This window comes from Leuciscus leuciscus (assembly GCF_965113295.1).
Source record: "Leuciscus leuciscus genome assembly, chromosome: 13".
NCBI lineage: Eukaryota > Metazoa > Chordata > Actinopteri > Cypriniformes > Leuciscidae > Leuciscus > Leuciscus leuciscus.
The window spans coordinates 39,424,244-39,440,268 of NC_138737.1; the positions used below are offsets into that span (position 1 = coordinate 39,424,244).

General features: G+C 38.4%; 1 protein-coding gene and 1 long non-coding RNA gene across 2 annotated transcripts in view; one reads left to right on the plus strand and one right to left on the minus strand.

Moving 5' to 3' along the window:
• Positions 1-16,025, minus strand: part of LOC309513077 — a 136,720-nt gene that overhangs the window by 5,399 nt on the left and 115,296 nt on the right. The window lies entirely within an intron of this gene.
• On the plus strand, positions 4,799-15,399 carry LOC309513045 (LIM domain transcription factor LMO4). The gene is made up of 5 exons (XM_082188836.1): positions 4,799-5,093; positions 6,617-6,839; positions 10,445-10,541; positions 12,854-13,003; positions 13,947-15,399. The coding sequence occupies exons 2-5, from the start codon at positions 6,625-6,627 to the stop codon at positions 13,953-13,955; spliced, it is 471 nt and encodes a 156-aa protein (XP_082044962.1). The 5' UTR covers positions 4,799-5,093; positions 6,617-6,624; the 3' UTR covers positions 13,956-15,399.

Below are 16,025 nucleotides of genomic sequence, written 5' to 3' on the forward strand. Positions count from 1 at the left end.
TAAAAGTATGGTTTTTATTAAATAAAGTTAAAGAAGGTTCATAGAACTGCTTGCCATCGCCATGGACACAAGCCTGACTGGACCGCCGACGTCATCGCTGATGTAAAATGTGCCTGTTTGCTTTAAGGGCCTCACATATCCCTAAAGGAACGTGTTTGCCAAGTCGGAGTAACTGATCTAGAGACAGCTCTTAGAAGCCACTGTAAACTTTAAGATATGTGCCTTGACAACAACAATCTCCAAACAAAGAGAAAAGACGCCATTAGTAGCACAATTCATGACATTAAATAGCAGTGGACCTTTGGGTTTTAGTGTCATGTGACACAGTAAAGGATACATAGCAGCGCTTTTCCTGAATGGTTCACATAGTGCTTGAAACTCCTGAAAGGTCTTTTTCCCTCAATAAAACGTTCAGAAAATGTTGTTTATCCTCCTCAGTTGGTCAAACTAAATGTTTTATGAGCCGTTTTATTTGTTTATTTTATTATGTTTACTACAAGGTGTCAGTTTTAAAGAATATTGCATTTAAAAATTAAAAAGGGTTTATGGTGAAATGGCACACATAAAACTTAGGACCAGTGTTATTAACTAAAACTATCATGAAAATTGTTTTTGTTCATTGAAATTAATGCTGCGTCCGAAATCGAATACTTCCCTACCATATAGGCCTAGTATGCAAAAAAAAAAAAAAAAAAAAAAACGTAGCCTACGCGTGTGCATATGATGGACACTTTACTATCCCATGAGGCCACGGGAGAGGATTTATGAATGACACTGACCCTGGTAGGTCACATGATAACAACAACATGGCGAATTTCATTCATACCACCCATATTCATACTAATATAGGACTTATTTAACAGTAATGTAGTACCTACTCAGACAGTTACGATTTTGGACGCAGGGAAAGCTGTATTAACATAACATAAATATTATATACATGAAAGACTTAAAGTGCCACTATTATGCTATTTTAAAGGTGAACTATGTAGTTTTTTTTTAGCTTAAAGGTATAGCGGAGGATCTTTCCAAATTTTAGATAAGACCCGCCCTCTCCACTTTTTGAAAAGTTTGATTGATTCACCAGAATGATTGACAATTAGGAGGACCAATAGTATAGGTTACCCACCAGGAAGTAAAACATCCTCCGCTATACCTTTAATTTACCTTAACTTCACAGCTTCGGAGTCATTGGAATGGTTAAATGACTTTTTTCGGGTTGAATGGTGGCCGTCTTGCTTCCCCCTAGCGCCTGTGAGCGGAAAAAACACCCTTGCAACTTTGGGCCGGCGGGCCGCCGTGGACATGGCTCTGTGCGTTCCCCGGCTTCTTTGAAAACAAATGCACATGACCAGAGGGAGAAGATGGGAGGGGGAGAGTCGCCAACGAGTTTTGACGACAGTGTTGTCAAATATCTATTCCGAAGCTGTAGGGGGAGCTCTATAGAGAAACCTGCGAGCAAAAAGCAAGAAAACGGCATAGCGCCGCTTTAACGTTACCTAATTTTCTGTTGGAGTCTCCTACAGCAGATTTACATGCATCAAAGGTAAAAAAAAAACACTTTAGTTTTCTCATACATTGCACATCACCACATTGTTCAGTGTTCATTCTCAAACGACTCCATGGATGAATCAATCTCTCTAAATCCCTCCTTTCTGAGAGCTACTCTGCTCTGATTGGGCGGCCCAGTCTGTTGTTATTGGTCGACCGCGTTTCGAAAGCTAACGCTCATTACCATAACTGTACTTAAGCTCACAAGGTGTCCTCAGTCCTCAGCGATTGAACACACTAGCCGTGTTTCCATGACCCTTCAAATTGCGCAAATTGAAATTGTCACGTCAATTTCGCAAAAAAGTTTTTAAATTCAAAAAAGTTTATCAATAATAATGGCCAGTGCTGCGGCTGGGATATTCGTAAATCTCCCAACATCTGTCGCCATGATTTTTGGAATGACTCGCAAGAGGAAAAAATTACGTTTTAGTTGCATAACAACACCGTCATTTCGCAATAGTTTTTTGTTGACATTTAGAAAAAAAATCACAAAAGTTTTGCGCAAATCTGTTATGGAAACGATTTTTTCCCATATCAATCCAAGAGCGAGTCCCATTATGAAACATTAGAAGATCTAGTTACTGAACCTGAATTAGTTTCAACTGTAACTCCTCACCATCAGCATTAACAAGAGGACATCCATCAACATACCCATGTGTCTATTTCTAATTTATTGCAATGCGGGAACTGTATTAACTGTATTAATAACGGTGCACATGTTCGCCTAGCACTAACTTTAGTGACTGATGTAACATTAAGGTTTACAAAACAAATCTTACTCCATCCTTTATGTTTACTCAAAGTAGTAAGAATGAAAGACAATCTGCATTAATAGACACAGTTTTAGGTAACAGTGGCCCAAAGCTGATTAATATAAGTATTTCATTAAGACAGTAATAGCGTGAGTTAGCCGGTTAGCAGAACACAAAACTACGTATTTTGAACACCCTTTAGAAAATACATCAATGATTAATCATACAGGTTGTGATTCTGAGGAGCAAAGCAACTAAGCTGGTCCAAATAAACTAGGTAGGCTAGTACTGACCCATATTTCATGAGCAAGCGTTTGTCTTTTCTAGTGATGTAGAACTGTCACGCAATAGGATTCGAAACACAAACGACTCGTATTGGTGGTTCAGATCCAATTCTTTCTTTTGGGAGACAAACTTTATTTATCGTGCAAATGTACAACTTTGCACAACGTTTACATTCACAAACAGTTAGCCTATATTACACACAGCATGAAAAGGAATATTCTAAAACCATAATAGGGCACTTTAAACTTACACAATTAGAAATCTAGAGAAACAGAGAGAGAAAGAGGAAGTAACAGCGAAATGTGAGTTTCGGCACAGATCTGACAGAGGAACTGGAAGTGTCGGAAACCAGAACAGAGCCACAGGGTTAAAGGCTAGCACACACACATTTAACTTTCACCTCAATAAATAACATGAATCTCAGGATAGTTAACAACAATGAGCATACTGATGCTTAAACAGGAAAAACATAGGCTATTAGCCTGTATCATTAAGGATACATTAAGACTTGGTGGAAGAGTAAAAATACTTTAAAAAACTACAATTAAAAAATAAATAAAAATGTTAAATGGTCAAATAATGTTAACATTACAAATCAACTAGCAGATGAAGTCTACATCTACAGTCTGAGCTTTAATTCGTGCGGTTGCAAAACACCTGTGTCCCCATTCGTCCCCATACTATCCTTCCTAAATAGTAGGCCTATTCAAAAATGAGAATGATTGTCTCCCAAGTAGTATGTTAGCTTACTCAAAAGATGCCCGGATGGTCTACTTTTCCGATTAAAATCTGAAGTGCAGATCCGTGAGCACTTTTAAAAATAATAATAATCTATCTAATCGCTAATACCACAACTTGGACAAGGATTCGATTAGAACTACAAACACGAATAAAAAATGTAAAAAAAAAAAAAAAAAAAAAAAACTACAAACATGGCGGATGTGCGAGTCCGACGATGAAGTGCAGAGATTTAGATAAAGGGGTTTGAGTAATAACCTGACAAAAAGACATTTATTCAATGTTATCCGCATCATATTTAATCTGCAACAGCATTGTGAGGTTTTTTTGGTTGTTGTTGTTGTAAAGATACGTTTTAAATGCATTATTAATTTGCACTTGCAAACTGTAAACACACGCGGAGAGTCTCCGAATGAAAGACCACCCATGACTGGATCAACGTGCTACTAAATCTCTCTCTGAAACGGTAGGAATTTAAATTGATTAAGTCAAATTAAATTAAATTTGGATTATTTTAACTGTGAAAGATGATTGACAGGGCAGGTTAAACGGTGAGTGGATTAATGTAACTAAAACGACGAGCTGTCCGTTAAAGATGACGAAGTAGTGTGTCCCACAACTTGCCTAATATATATATATATATATCTTCACATAAACAGTAGCCTACATACTTTTAGGGCATAGTATAAGTATAAGACGCAGCACAGGAATTCAAACTTAGACAACACTGACCTCTAGTGGTACACATAAGAACACACCAGTGCAAAAGCATTAATAAACAGTGTAAAAATGTGACCCTCTCTCCTTATCTTTAGTGAAGGTTATGAATTCAGAATAGAGGTTATGTGGCGGTTATTAATCAAATATAATCGATTTTAGAACTGAGGTTCTCAACCAGGGTGCCGGGGGCCACTAGGAGGGCCACCTCCGCAAACATCCAAGGCTAAGGGATGACTTAAAATATAAATTATCTTTATAATAATATATTAAAACAATCTATATGAATGTCTTGAAACAATTGAGTTGGACCCAGTGTTTTAGAATATTAATCTGAGGAACACGTGAGAGAACTCAGAACGAGGTTTTCAACTTGAGCTGTATTTAAATTAGTTAATTTCATCTATAAAGCAGTTCTGCAAATAAATAAATAAATAAATAAATAAATATGATGTCATCATCCAGCTCAGTTCAGTTCTCATACAACAACAGCATCAGTACAGTCAGATAATATTGTTGAACATTTTCTTAATTACTGTGAACTTTCATTAGGGTTACTTGATAAATATGTGTAATTTGAGAATAATACTATCAGTTTTAAGCGATATTTTTTTTAAATATAATTTTGTAAAGAGTTTTAATAGGCACGTAACAGACAAATAGCTGGAGTAGGCTATGCCACGCCCCTAAATGATCAACCTATCAAGGTGAAGTTCTGCTCTGTTACGTCATGCCAACGATAAAAAAGACCCGCGACGCGACCGTCGCTCGTTGAGCTTGACGCGACGCGGGTCCTGGATGATGAAGTCGCTCACGGAATAAGGTCTTGTTCTGGATGACTGTGACTGTAACTGTTTGTTTGCTGCACGATGCAACGGGACCAGTAACTTTCGCACGCGCTGTTCATTCATTAACAAAGCGTCGTTAATTAGAGCGCGATGCGCGCGTGAGCAGCAGGAGGACACTCAGAAGAGCGCGAGGTCTAGAGGAGGATAATAACTTCACATTTATAAAGTGGTAGAGCTCACTGGACTCTGGAAACTCTTCGAGGTGAGTCGCAGTCTTTATGTGCACAAATTGAGTTGATATCGATTTGCGCTATACATGCAAGTTGAAGAAGTTGCAATGTATGAGAATTTAAAGTTTAAAATGCACTGGATTCATCAAGACATGTTCATGTTCAAGACACGCATTCAATTATATTCTTTACTAACGACTTAACGTATATAAAGATGGAGATATTCGATTCAAATTGCATTAGCTAACATTAGGTAATGTATTAACTAACAATAAGCAATACATTTGTTACTGTATTTGTTCATGTTTGTTAACATTAGTTAATACAAATCCAGCAGTTCATTGTTTGTTCATGTTAGTTCACAGTGCATTAACTAATGTTAACAAATGCGAGCTTTGATTTTAATAATATATCGGTAAATGTTTAAATTAACATTAACAAAGATTACTAAATGCTGTAGAAGAGCAGTTGATTATTAATTCATGTTACTAATGTAGTAAACTAATGTTTACTGATGAAACCTTATTGTAAAGCGTTACCAAAGAATCCTTCATCAAAACAACTCATTTGCATACAGTTATAGCATAAAAAATAGGGTTTTATTGCAATAACAACAGGGGAATACAGAGTCATACAAAACACTTTAATCTATAAAAAGATCACAAGTCTGTATTTTGTATAAAAAAATGAATCATACGTCAAGTATCCTCTTCCACAGCGGAGTCTTTACGATGGTTCTGGTTAAAGTCGTAAAAGTCTCCTGATTCGTCTCAGTGACACACAGTGGGAAAATCCCAGAGTAAAACTGGGAGTTGTGAAAAATATGATACACTGGTGTTTGGCCTGATGAGAAGTTTATCTGTGTATCAACTTTTAATTCATTTTATATCTGTATCATGAATGTGACCCTGGACCACAAAAAACACTCACATGGGTCAGTTTTTGGAAATTGAGATTTATACATCTCTAATGTATAAGCTTTCCATTGATGATGCTTTCAGATGATGTATAAATCTCAATTTCCAAAAATTAACCCATGTGAGTGTTTTTTGTGGTCCAGGGTCACATATATGATACAGTTATAAAATGCAAAACATCAGTGTATCATATTTGTTAGGATATGACAATATTTGGCCGAGATACAACTATTGAAAATCTGGAATCTGAGGGGGCAAAAAAAATCGAAACATTGAGAAAATCTCCTTTAAAGTTGTTCATGCTCACAAAAATAAATGTGCAATATATATTTACGATAGGAAATTTCATGGAACATGATCTTTACTTAATATCCTAATGATTTTTGGCATACAAAGAAAAAGCGATAATTTTGACCCATACAATGTATTGGCTATTGCCACAAATATACCCGTGTGACATGTGACCATGTGGTGTCCAGGGTCACATATCTCCTTTAGTTCCTTTCATAGGCTAATTGTTTTAATTTCCCCTACTTTTATTTTGTGATTATTTTCATTCCTCTCTGTGTAAAGCACTTTGAATTGCCGTTGTGTATGAAGTGTGCTGTGTGATGAACAAACGTGCCTTGCCTCCTCAGCCTCTGCTATGGTGAACAGCCAGGTTGCGGGCGGTGTGTGTGTGTCCAGGTCGTGCGCGGGCTGCGGGGGTCGGATCGCGGACCGGTTCCTGCTCTTCTCCATGGAGCGCTACTGGCACACACACTGCCTGAAGTGCTCGTGCTGTCAGGCTCAGCTGGGAGACATCGGGTCCTCCTGCTACAGCAAAGGAGGAATGATCCTCTGCAGGACCGACTACATCAGGTACAACCCAACATGAGGGCTTCATTTAGGGTGCTTTCACACCGGGAAAGTCCGCTAGTTCACTTGCTTTGGTTTGGTCTGGACCAAATACAATGTTGATTGTTTTATTTATTTATTTATTTATTTATTTTGTGTGTGGTTTGCTTTCACTCTGTCCTTTTTGCAAGTGAACCAAAACCACACGTGTGCTAAGGTCATCCATTCTTTGGACAGATTTTCGAACCGTACCAGAGTTAGGGTCCTTTCACACCTGCCTTGTTTGGTCCAGATTATCAGACTTTTCAGTTTGATCTGAATCAAAATGACAGGTGTGAAACCTCCCCTGGACCACGGTCCGCACCAAACAGACCAAATTTGGTCAGACGAAAAGAGGTAGTCTCGGTCCGGATCAAACTGAACAAAGGTTTGGTTCGTTTCTAGTGTGAACGCATTTTCTGTATGGTTCGGACTTTCAGACCGTTTATAGGATGTGCCGGTGGTTCCCGCAGGATTGCTTGCAGTCTTCTCCTCCTTTCCTGCCGACGACGATCAAGTGTTCGCGCAACGAGGACGTTCATTTGGCGAATTTGAACTAGCCTCGAGTATAGTCGGTGCTGCAGGGAGTAATGCCGTAATAATAACTGTATAGTGGCAACGATATGCGTCTGTTCATTCATTCTTGTCAAAGTTACCCGGCGAAATGACAACACACTGACGTCAGACACACATCCGTTCACAAACCAATCAATGTCAAGATGCAGCCCATATAGATGATGACAGGACGCAAGTATGTCATGTAAAGTTCTTTAGTGCGCTCGCCTCGCATAATTGCAATGTGAAACCAAACCAAAACTAACCAAATGTATAAAATGTATCAGAACATGAACTTTGGTGCTCAGGTGAGAAAACACCCCTTAGTTTGGAACTGGACCGAGACCACCTCTTCAGCTGGGTCTCAGTTAGAATAGAATAGAATGAGGCTTTTATATAGTGCTTTCATATGTACTACTGTACACCCAAAGCGCTTTACAATCATATCAGGGGATCTCTCCTCATCCACCACCAGTGTGTAGCATCCACTTGGATGATGCGACGGCAGCCACAGTACAACAGCGCCAGTGCGCTCACCACACACCAGCTATAGGTGGAGAGAGGAGAGAGAGTGATAGAGCCAATTCAATGTAAGGGGATTATTAGGAGGCCATGATTGGTAAGGGCCAATGGGTGGAATGTGGCCAGGACACCGGGGTTACACCCCTACTCTTTACCAGAAATGCCATGGGATTTTTAATGACCACAGAGAGTCAGGACCTCGATTTTACGTCTCATCCGAAGTTAGTGTTGTTAAAAGTACCGACTTCGGTACCAAGTCAGTACTGAAATTTAAAAAATGTGACGCTTTAGCGCTATTGAGCGGAATCATAAACACCTCTGATTGGCCATTGTGTTCACGAGCTCATATGTCTGTGATTGCCTACAATGACCAACGCACGGAAGTGTTTGAAAGCACACCGATCCACTGATAGACGCCTGATTTCAAACGCTCCCGTTTGTGTCTGTGCAAGCGCTCGCTGAAGAGCGTCATTGGTGTATATTTACAACATGTTTCTGAAGCGCTGATCATTGTAGCCAATCACAGACATATTTGATGAGCGCGTGAACGCAATAGCCAATCAGAGGTGTTTATGATTCCGCTCAACAGCGCTCAAAGTGTCACATTTTTTAAATTTCAGTATCGACTTGGTACCGAAGTCGGTACTTTTGACAACACTATTCTCGGTACGGTTGTTTGGTCCGCACGAGTGTGATTGCTGTATTCACACATGCCCAAAAGATCCACACCAAGGGGGGAAACAAACTAGAGTGTGACCTTTCCTTTCAATCCTTTAGATTGATTCAACTAAGATCAGATGACACTTTAGCTAGTTTTAAATCAGAGTATTTCTGTATGGTTCTGTAAAGGTCATGACCTTTTCAACTCCATCCAGCAATTCATCATATTAAATTCAATTCACATTTATTTATATAGCGATTTTCACAATACTGTAAATAAATAATGTTTATTGATATTATTGACATAATCGAATGGTCAATTATTTTAGTAAATCTGGAAACACAATGCTTTCATAATGCATTTTTAATGTTTTAAATTATGCCTTGTAATTTACATATTATAATAATGCATTGTGTGGTATGAATAATTATAACCACAGTTCAATGCATTATTTATAACATACCTTTTATAATGCATTATACATAAAGGCTTTAAGTAAAGTGTTACCGTAAATCTCTTTTAATTATTAACTACTTTTAATCGCTAAAAACAAATGTAGTCGAAATATTTGGTGTAGACTTGGTTCTTGTAACCAAACATTCCACCCTGTTACTCAAGTTTTGGTGTATAAACACATTTTCCAGTTACACTTTATTTTAAAGTGTCTTTGGTACAGTGTAATTATACATTTAAGTACTGATTATTATTAAGTAACTGCGTGTACTTACTATAGGGTTAGGGTTTGGTTTTAAGGTATAGGTTGCATGTAATTATGCACAATCTATAGTTATTACTCTAGTAACTACATGTAAAATGTGTAACAATGACACTAAAATAAAGTGTTACCCGTTTTTCTTTTATTTTGGATCTTTTAATAAGTCTATCACTTATTGCAAACCAGCATTTGGTCCTGTACCATCTGATCCTATGGAGTTATACCATGATTTAGGTTTAATCTGTAGCCCTGTTACTTGTAACCATGTTTACATTTTTTTATTATTATTATTAACAAATTATTATTATTTTTTAAATTGTGTAAATCTGATTAATTGTTTTGTCTGTGATGTTTTGTTTATTGCTAAAACATCACAGACAGATTACAGAAACCAGGGTGTTAAACTGTGTGTTTAGACATGCACATAATATTAGTAACAGGGTTGAAAATATAGAAAACCACAAATAAAATAAACTGAACATAAAGTTTTTTTTTTTTTCGTTTTTTTCCCCACCTTTTAAAGAGCTTAATTTCACAGATCAAGCACAAAAATGCTGTTTGGAGTTTCTTTATATATTTTTAGAAGTCATTTAATTGCTCTCTGAAACCCATAAATTCATCAGGTAGTCTGCATAATTTAAAAACTCATCTCACACTCTTAAAATACCATGAAGTGATTTAGTTTTAACAACTAATAATGAGTGTGAAAAAGGCTTTTAACTCATAGACCCGTATTTTTTCTCTTTTTTTCACCTCCACATTTGGCAGTGACCACGTTCAAAATCTTAATCACTATAACAAAGACGTTAGTCGATAATGAGACCGTTTGAGACGAGAGTCTCCACAGTCATTTGCAATTCAAAAGTTTTCTGAAGCTGTAGTTGTCATGCTATGCTGACGAGCATTTTGTTCTTGTGCTGATTTGCATTGGTCTCATTTGCATCCATCGGGTGTTGATGATCTCTACAGATGCGTTCTCTCTCTCTCATGCTCCCACAGACAACATCAGAGACGTAGATGCGTCACACACGCCTGGTGTGTGTCAACACTGCTGAAGTCACAGCTGCACTCCTGCAATAAAGCAAACTCCGTTTGTAAAGGATATTCAGTGTGTTTCTTCTCCCTCGTGTGTTGCAGGTTGTTCGGGCACACCGGGGCTTGCAGCGCATGCGGTCAGTCCATTCCCGCCAGTGAAATGGTCATGCGAGCGCAAGGCAACGTCTACCACCTCAAGGTCGGTTACGTGAAGCGTTGTGAAGGGCCAGTTCACCCCGAAATAAAGATTCTGTCATTTACTCACCCACATGCCTCTCCAAACCCTGAATTATTTTCTTCTGAGGAACACAAAAGATTATGTTTGGAAGGATGTTTTTGTCCATACGATAGGATAAAGTCATTACACTTTGTTTTAAGGTGTCTTTGTTATAGTCTAATTTTACGTTTAAGTACAGAGTAGCAACATCACTTTAGGGTTAGGAATAGAGTTTGGTTTGGTTTAGGGTTACACCGTGTCATAACTACACGCGCCGCGATGCGCGATAAAAGGCGTATTTTCCATGTTAGTCAGAGTGTTTGTCCTAACCAGCCGCGACTGCGACACGCGACGATTCTATTTTAGAAACGGTTTCTATTTTTCTGCGACGTCGCGCTGGAACAACAAACTCAAAGTGTGGCGATGATAATCTCAGGCACTGTTTATGTGCTTTATTTAATGTTAAAAGCGTGTCATGTGACTTTGAATATCATTTAGTGCTCCAGATTTGTAGCTGTAAAAGCCACCTCAGATCTTGAAATTAAACAAATGGCAACAAGAACGTTCAAACTGTGAACAAACAAGTGTATTCTTTGACAAAGATTGTTTTAGTAACTCCGTAGCCTATGTATTTTTAATAATGTTTAAATGGTGTAATATTTATGAATTTGATTATGTAGCACTTATCCATTTTCTTGCGAGTGCCATCAAGATTACTCTCTGGTGCTGCGAGACTCCTGCGAGATTGGCTGACTCCGCCCACACGCTGTTCTGATTGACTGACTCCGCCCACATGCTGTTCTGATTGGCTGACTCCGCCCACATGCTGTTCTGATTGGCTGTGGGTTTTGATTGATCTCATAGTCGCGTCGCATCTAGTGTGGACAGACAAATTATTTGTCACTAAAATCTTATTGCATCGCGTCTGGTTAGGACACGGTGTTAGGCTGCACGAAATATTGAAATTATCAAAATATAACAAATGTACATATCGAGATATGCATATCGCAAAGGCTTGTGATAACCGCATGATTTGAATCAAAAAGTCCAAGTTTTAGGTTGACACCGAGAGTAGACTGGACTCGTGACTGTTACATATGTGTGACATGCTTAATGTTATTAAGTGCAATAAGCGAAGGACTCACGCTCATAGGAAGCCGCCTCACGGCACAGGACGGCACATGATCCCGAACTCGGTTCTTCTGGCCAGAAACACACAATTATGTCAAAATGCCCGTCTTGGTAAGTTTTCACATAAACCCAGTCAGTTATGTCTTAATTAGGGTGAACGGTTGAGAAAGAAAGCGTGTGTGTATCAGTATATTGTATCCGTGCAGCTCTTAAAGTGACAGGAGCCTAATTAACCCGATGCCATCTGTCATTAATGTTAATCAAACAACAAAAGACGGAGAGAAAATCACTCACTGCTCTTGACTGAATAACTTTTGTAGCTTTAATAAGAATCAGTATATATTTAATTCATACAGTGAAGACTAAGCAGTGTTTTATTTGTACATTTGATTATTACATTTCTGTTTTATACACGTAATGTAGGCTTTCCTAAAAACCTTAAATCTTACACTGATGTAATGAACTGCTGTTTACTTTCAGAAGTTGTAGGGATGCTTTCTCCTCACAAAAACAATGTGAAACATGTATGTTGGTTATTGGTTCAGTTTTTAAATGTAGTTTAAATACACTTTACACACTTAAAGCATTATCATATCGCAAATGGAATATTGCATTAACGAGTTATCGCATTTTTCTTCAATATTATGCAGCCCTAATTGCGTGTAATTATGCATAATTCACTGTTATTACTACAGAAATTCCATGTAAAGTGTAAAAACTTGTTTTATGTTCCACAGTTGAAAGTCAAACAGGTTTTGGATGACATGAGGGATAACAGAATTTTTATTTCTTTGGTGAACTATCCCTTTAGTACTACATTTTGTGTGTTTCTAAATAGCAGATGCTCATTAGAGCTGAATTAAATGTGTGAAACATCATTATTTATTTATTTTTGTCTCATAATAGTATGCTACACTACATCTCTGGATAAAGCCTAGCTATATTACAGCTTCTCATAGTAATAGTGTTCTCATTCGTTTAAAATTGAGCTGACCTTGGTTGCACATTGATCACCTTATTAAAAAATAATTTTGAGCACTGAGCCGAGGCAGTGTGTGCAGTGAAGGCTAACCCTGACTAGCAGCTCTGCGTGCTCTAATAGTTCAGCACTTGAAGCAAGGTTTAAGGGATAAATGTAGTCATTCCTCTCTCATCTGTTCCAGTGCTTCTCCTGTGCGACGTGCAGAAACCAGTTGGTCCCCGGTGACCGGTTCCACTACGTAAACGGCACCATATTTTGCGAACACGACCGGCCAGGAGCTGCACTCCTCAACACGCACCTGCAGAGCAACCCGGTCCTACCCGACCAGAAAGTGAGTGCATGCTTTTATTTTACCCTTTAAGGTCAATATGGTGTTTAGTCTGTAGGCCATAACCAGGGCTTGACATGAACACCCTCCAACCCGCCAAATGTGTGTGTGTGTCAGCGGTGGTGTGTAACGCAGTCACTCCTTATAGACACTTTGGCAGGTTGAATTTTATATATAATTATTGATTGTAGTCTTTTAAAAAGGCGTCTGAAATAATAAATTAAGTGCACTGTAGTGTTGTCAATAATATTGATTTTTCAATACATACCAATACTGAAATATCTGAAACGCTTCCAATACTCATTTTTCACAGAATAGACACATGATACCAGCATCTCTTTCTTTCTCTCGTCTCTCCGACAGCGAGTGACACACAAACCCGCCTCTCCTCACTCACTCCTTTCATTTGCTCCGGATGAATATTGCTGCTGTTACAGGGCTTGTGTTTTGCCGTGGGATTATGCATAATTTTACTCATTCCCGCAGATTTTGTGGACAAACACCCAAAGTACGGCACATAAAGCCGCCTTTCAGTACTAAACTGAGTTCTTTTTTGCTGCTTATTGCTCTTAAACAGTCAAACACACACAAAATAATGTCAAAATGCCGGTCTTGGCCAGTATTTACATAAACACAGTCAGTTTTAAGTGAAAGTAAACAGTTGAGAAAGATAACGCATGTGTAAAAGTATAATGGATCTGTGCGTCAGGTCTTAAAGTGACAGCAGCCTAATATTCCTGCTGCCAAATTATGAGATAATATAAAAAATATCTATATAGCAGGTTTTCCCCATTTTTTTCCCAATTTCCCAAATGCTGAATAACTTTGGAAAACCACTAGCCACAGCGGCTGCTGAGCAAAAAGCTAATGTCAAGCCCTGAGTATGACTATTAAAGTGTGTCATTGTGGATGAACATTAATTTTGACCAATTCTTGTGTTTTGTAGGTTTGCTGAAGAGCTCCCCTCCGTCTTCGCCTCTTCCTCTCTCTATTTACCCTCCAGTGTCCTTTTCATCACTGCCATCCTTCAGACACTGATCCTCCGATGCACTTACAGTTTTACAGCCTAAATTTACAGACTTAAGAGTTTCTTTGAGAGCGAGAACGAGTTTGGGATGGAAATGTTTCTGTGTATCTGACATCATATCTGACTCTGTGGTGGATTCTGCAGTGTCTTCTGATGGTGATATTGTGGCTTTCTCGCCTCCTGAAAACAGAAGTAACACGTCCATTTACTCACAGGAAATCCTGTCTGTCTCAAATCTAACCTCACAGAGAAGACTTCATCTGAAAGCTATGAAGTCAACATGAAAACTGCGTATCAAGCTATTTTTCTTCCATGTGTCTGATTTAAACAGGATATGTTCATCCAGAAAAAATGTAGGGCAGGACTTTAGAAAATAAAGAAATGCTATTGCAATCTAAAATGGAGAGGTGGAAAAGTAAGAAAGCTGGTGATGACAGCTGAAAAAAAAAAGAAGTTATTTTAGAGGTTATTACATTTTCTTTCGTTTTATGACACTTTTTTTTTTCTCCCTTTGAAAGGGTAAAAAAGCTCTGTTGTCACTTCATAGTTTAACACACGCCTGGAGTTGAAACTAGGCCCGCCAGTTATTTTTACTAAGTACTTATGATATTAAAAGCCCAAATTCAATAAACACCTTATTGATGATGCATACTATATACAGGCGAGCAGATAAGAATAGACCCAAGAATATAAATTTGTTTCTCATTAAACGTTTCCCATAGAAAACCATTATAAAGAAGAAAACACCTAACCATTTAGCACGTTGTGGGCTCATCTGATCGTCTGTATATAGTATGCATCATTAATAAGCTGTATATTACATTTTATCTTTTAATTTCACTGTTTTAAGGCACTTTAAGTGTTTTCCCCGCTGTTTTTAGTGACTGAAATGCTGCAGCAGGTGCTGGATATGGATCACAAGGGCACAATTTTGTTCACATATCATTGTTTTTCTTCTTTTGAGATGGAAAACTTAACATTCCTGTGCTGCAGTTCTGTGGATGTTCTGCCCTCCGGGTCTCTGCTAGTCACATGACATGACGGAAAACTATGAATAGCGACGTGTGAAGCACAGATCACACATACGTCGCTTTCTGTTGGTGAATTCTCACAGATTGCTATTAAAATAACTGGATTTCACAAAGCAACAATAAACGTGACCGCACTTTAACACCTAAAAAGTGCATTAAGAAAGTAAACTGGGTCAATTGATTTCATGTTGACATCAAAAACAGGGTTTGGACATCGTTCAGGGTGTAGAATTGAATTGTAAATATGTTGTTATACCCTCTCTGTAACGGTCGGATTATCTGCTCAACATGTGATGTCTATTTAAGGTGTACTTATCCAATAAATGGGAAATGCAACAAAACCCAGCCGTCAAGAATGAATTTGTTGTCCCGTTTTACCCTCCAGATTTCAGTGTTCATTGTTTATGGCTCTTCCTGAATCCTGCTGTCGTTATTAGCGCTGGTCTCGGTGGTGCAGACCTGATTACCCAAAGGCTTGGCATGAAAAGGGCTTGAGCTCGGACCATTACAGAAGCAATTAAATGTGAGCGTGGAGTGTGTAAGTTCATTGTGAGTGTCGTATCTGTGCTGGTGTATCACTGGGGAGACTGAACTCTGCTCTGATCCTGTGTTTGAGTTTAATAAGGCCTAATCTAACGCCTGCTTAATTAAGAGGCAGTCGCTGCTTTCCGTTCGCTGCCTCCAAACAATCACACGCGTTAAATGTTTACCATGTCACAATTAAAGTACAGACCCACTTCTTCACCCCGTCTCCTTCCTCACAACCTCCTGCCCTTGAGGAAGCTGCTTATAAACCACTGGGACATTGCTCTTCTCACTTTTGATTGGCATGCAGAAATATACTTTTTGTGGAACTGATACCCCGTTAATATATACGTTAACGATCGACGTTATAAAAATATATAAAAATAACGTTAATAGTGCGTTATTTTAGTGTGAATTTGAAGTGTTTCTCACGTCACAGAAT